This window comes from Austrofundulus limnaeus, unplaced genomic scaffold (genome assembly GCF_001266775.1).
Source record: "Austrofundulus limnaeus strain Quisiro unplaced genomic scaffold, Austrofundulus_limnaeus-1.0 Scaffold777, whole genome shotgun sequence".
Classification (NCBI taxonomy): domain Eukaryota; kingdom Metazoa; phylum Chordata; class Actinopteri; order Cyprinodontiformes; family Rivulidae; genus Austrofundulus; species Austrofundulus limnaeus.
The window spans coordinates 41,516-44,192 of NW_013953179.1; the positions used below are offsets into that span (position 1 = coordinate 41,516).

Sequence of the window (2,677 nt, forward strand, 5' to 3'; positions counted from 1 at the left end):
ACCGGGTTTAACGAGCTCCGACCGCTTTGTTCTCAGAGGCAGGGTCTCTCTCTCTCTCTCTCTCTCTCTCTCTCTCTCTCTCTCTCTCTCTCTCTCTCTCTCTCATCTCTATTCTGGGCCACCTCGCTCTATATTTAACATCTTTTCTGATGGATGAAGGCTGACTTCCACTCTCACACAAGCAGTCAGGAGGAAACCAATGAAAGTTTAATAGAGAAGTGGCGGCTTGTATTGTGGCATGTAGTGATAAATTCAGCACATGCACACAGGCAGCCAGCGATCAGCTGACGGATTTGTACGTATGTCACATGGAGTCATGAAAACATTTCCTCAGTGTGCTGATTTCTGCCACTGTTAGCTGAGTTTATTTAGTGACACAAACAAGAGTAGCATGTCAGACTTCGAGCTGCTGTTTTGACATTCTCTTCAGTACAAAGATTGATCGCATGTGTTAGAGTCTGAATACAAACACACAACATCTGCTTCTTGATCTTTCACTAAAAAAAAGTGGTTCTAAAACCTTATAAAATGTGTGCTTTGTTTCCCTGTTAGCTCTTTTCCATTATAGGAAAGGTTTACATCATGTTTCATTGTTCGCCTGTCTTTTTTTATATATTTTTTTGCATTATAATGACCAAGTAATATTATTATTATTACTGTTGTTCTTTTGCCAAATCACAATCAATATATTTACATAGCAAAACAGATTTTAAAAAGTTCAGTAGATGCAATTGGAAAATATTATTTAGAAATATATTTGATCTCTATTATCCTGATGAGGAAATGTCTTGTTTGAGTAAAAAAAATAATAAAAGTCAGGGTAGTGGAGCTCCACAAAGACTCCTATCTCCGATAGGATTTCAAACAGGGCCATTCAGTGAACAGAAGAGGAGTTTTAACAATGAATTGAACTTCCTGTGTTGTTTTTGAGTCTGCCTGTGGTTTAGCAATGGCAGGAAGTGAATGAAGCCAGTCCGTGTTGACAAGGCTTCCAAATTTAATTAAATGTGTCTCACAAAGCATGCAGCGCTCATTTACAACCATCTCATTCAGCTTGGTACTTCTCTCTTCCCAGTAGGGGATGGTTGTTTACAGCACACGCAATTTCTGGTTAGCTTCTTAGCTTAGCTTCCTTCAGCATTGAGCTGGTGCACTACAAACGTCACAGCTAAAAGTGAGCTTTTGGGTAAAATCAGATCCAGTTGTTTTAAACTTCAGTAGAGTCCATGCCTCCAGCAAGCAATTGTTTCTCAATAGCCGATAATCCAGACCTTCTGTATTCAAAGCAAAGCATAGAACAAGGGGCTGGTTTTTACCAGGCTAAGTATATTCATTCGTTTTACAACTTCCTTAGATAAACAATCACTTTATATTTGACATTTGGTCACAAATTTTGCTTATAGTTTTCTTTTTTATTTTATAAACACCATAGTGTGTCACATTGTTGATATAATATGATGTTTTGTTTTGTTTTTTCCTCATCTTCCCTTGTGTGGTTTTTAGTTTTTCTGTTGTTAAAGGTAGCGCAACTGTGTTTGCTGCATGACCTGTTTCACCTGTTCCCCCATGTTTGTCTTGTATGTCTTCTTGAATGGGTGTTTCTTAACTGCCCCCTCCCCCTCCCCAGAATGTACAGCACCTTGTGAATTTATTTCTGTGAAAGGTGCTATATAAATAAAACTTTACTTTACTTTACAAAATTTATATGAAAAAAAATATTGTGCAAATTAAATTACTAACATTGCTTTTGCAATGAGTGCCTTTAACAAGAATATAGTAACATAGCATTAATGTACAGACATGTGCATCATGTTCATAATGTGCAAAATGAATTAGATTTTACAAACTTTCAATGGGTAAGAAAGCCATTTTAAAAATCTTTTCCACTATTTCTGGATGACAACTTCATCCTGACAGAAAAAAAAATTGTTGCTGTTGCTGAAGATTTATGACAGAGTCAACCGAACCTGGTCTAGACTGAGAAACACTGTTTCTTTCATTGATGAAATGATAGAGTTAAGTATCTGAGCTCTAAAATGCAAAGCTTGTTCGAAGTCTATATTTGGATCATGTCTAGGTTTTATCAGTTTCAAAGGTAGCAGGGTAATAAATCAAGCCTAATTTTAAACCTGACATAAATAGTAATGTGGCTGTCTCTTTCAGAGTAATGATGTGGAGGGCAGCACCTGGAACTGGATGTATTACATCCCCCTCATCATCATTGGCTCCTTCTTCATGCTCAACCTGGTGCTGGGTGTACTCTCAGGGTAAAATCCTCCATCCTTCTGTCTGTAAAACACGTTCCCACCTTTCTGGATAATCCAGCACACTCCTGTAACATGCACTTTTCACATGGTAACAACACAATGAGCTGAACAAAACAGGACGTGTTAGTTAGTTAGTTAGTTAGTTAGTTAGTTAGTTAGTTAGTTAGTTAGTTAGTTAGTTAGTTAGTTAGTTAGTTAGTTAGTTAGTTAGTTAGTTAGNCATCAGTGGAACTCCTTCATCCCAATCGTTTCCAGTCTCCAAGCAGTATTTCTGCAACATAGCCTTGAATGTCTGGTGCCAGCGTTCTAAGGCTCCTTGTGACTCAGGATGATAAGCACTTGACACAACATGTTTAATCCCAAGAGTCTGCATGACCTGCTTGAAAAGTTTAGATAGAAAGTTGGTTCCT

General features: G+C 37.7%; 1 protein-coding gene across 1 annotated transcript in view; it reads left to right on the forward strand.

The window, feature by feature from the left end:
* The window catches only part of LOC106532484 (voltage-dependent P/Q-type calcium channel subunit alpha-1A), a gene marked incomplete at both ends in the record, with an annotated part of 31,374 nt that extends 29,127 nt beyond the window's left edge, over window positions 1–2,247 (forward strand). The window contains 1 exon segment of the mRNA XM_014028540.1: window positions 2,164–2,247. Within this exon segment, the coding sequence (XP_013883994.1) occupies window positions 2,164–2,247 (84 nt within the window).
* Between the last annotated feature and the right edge of the window lie 430 nt (window positions 2,248–2,677).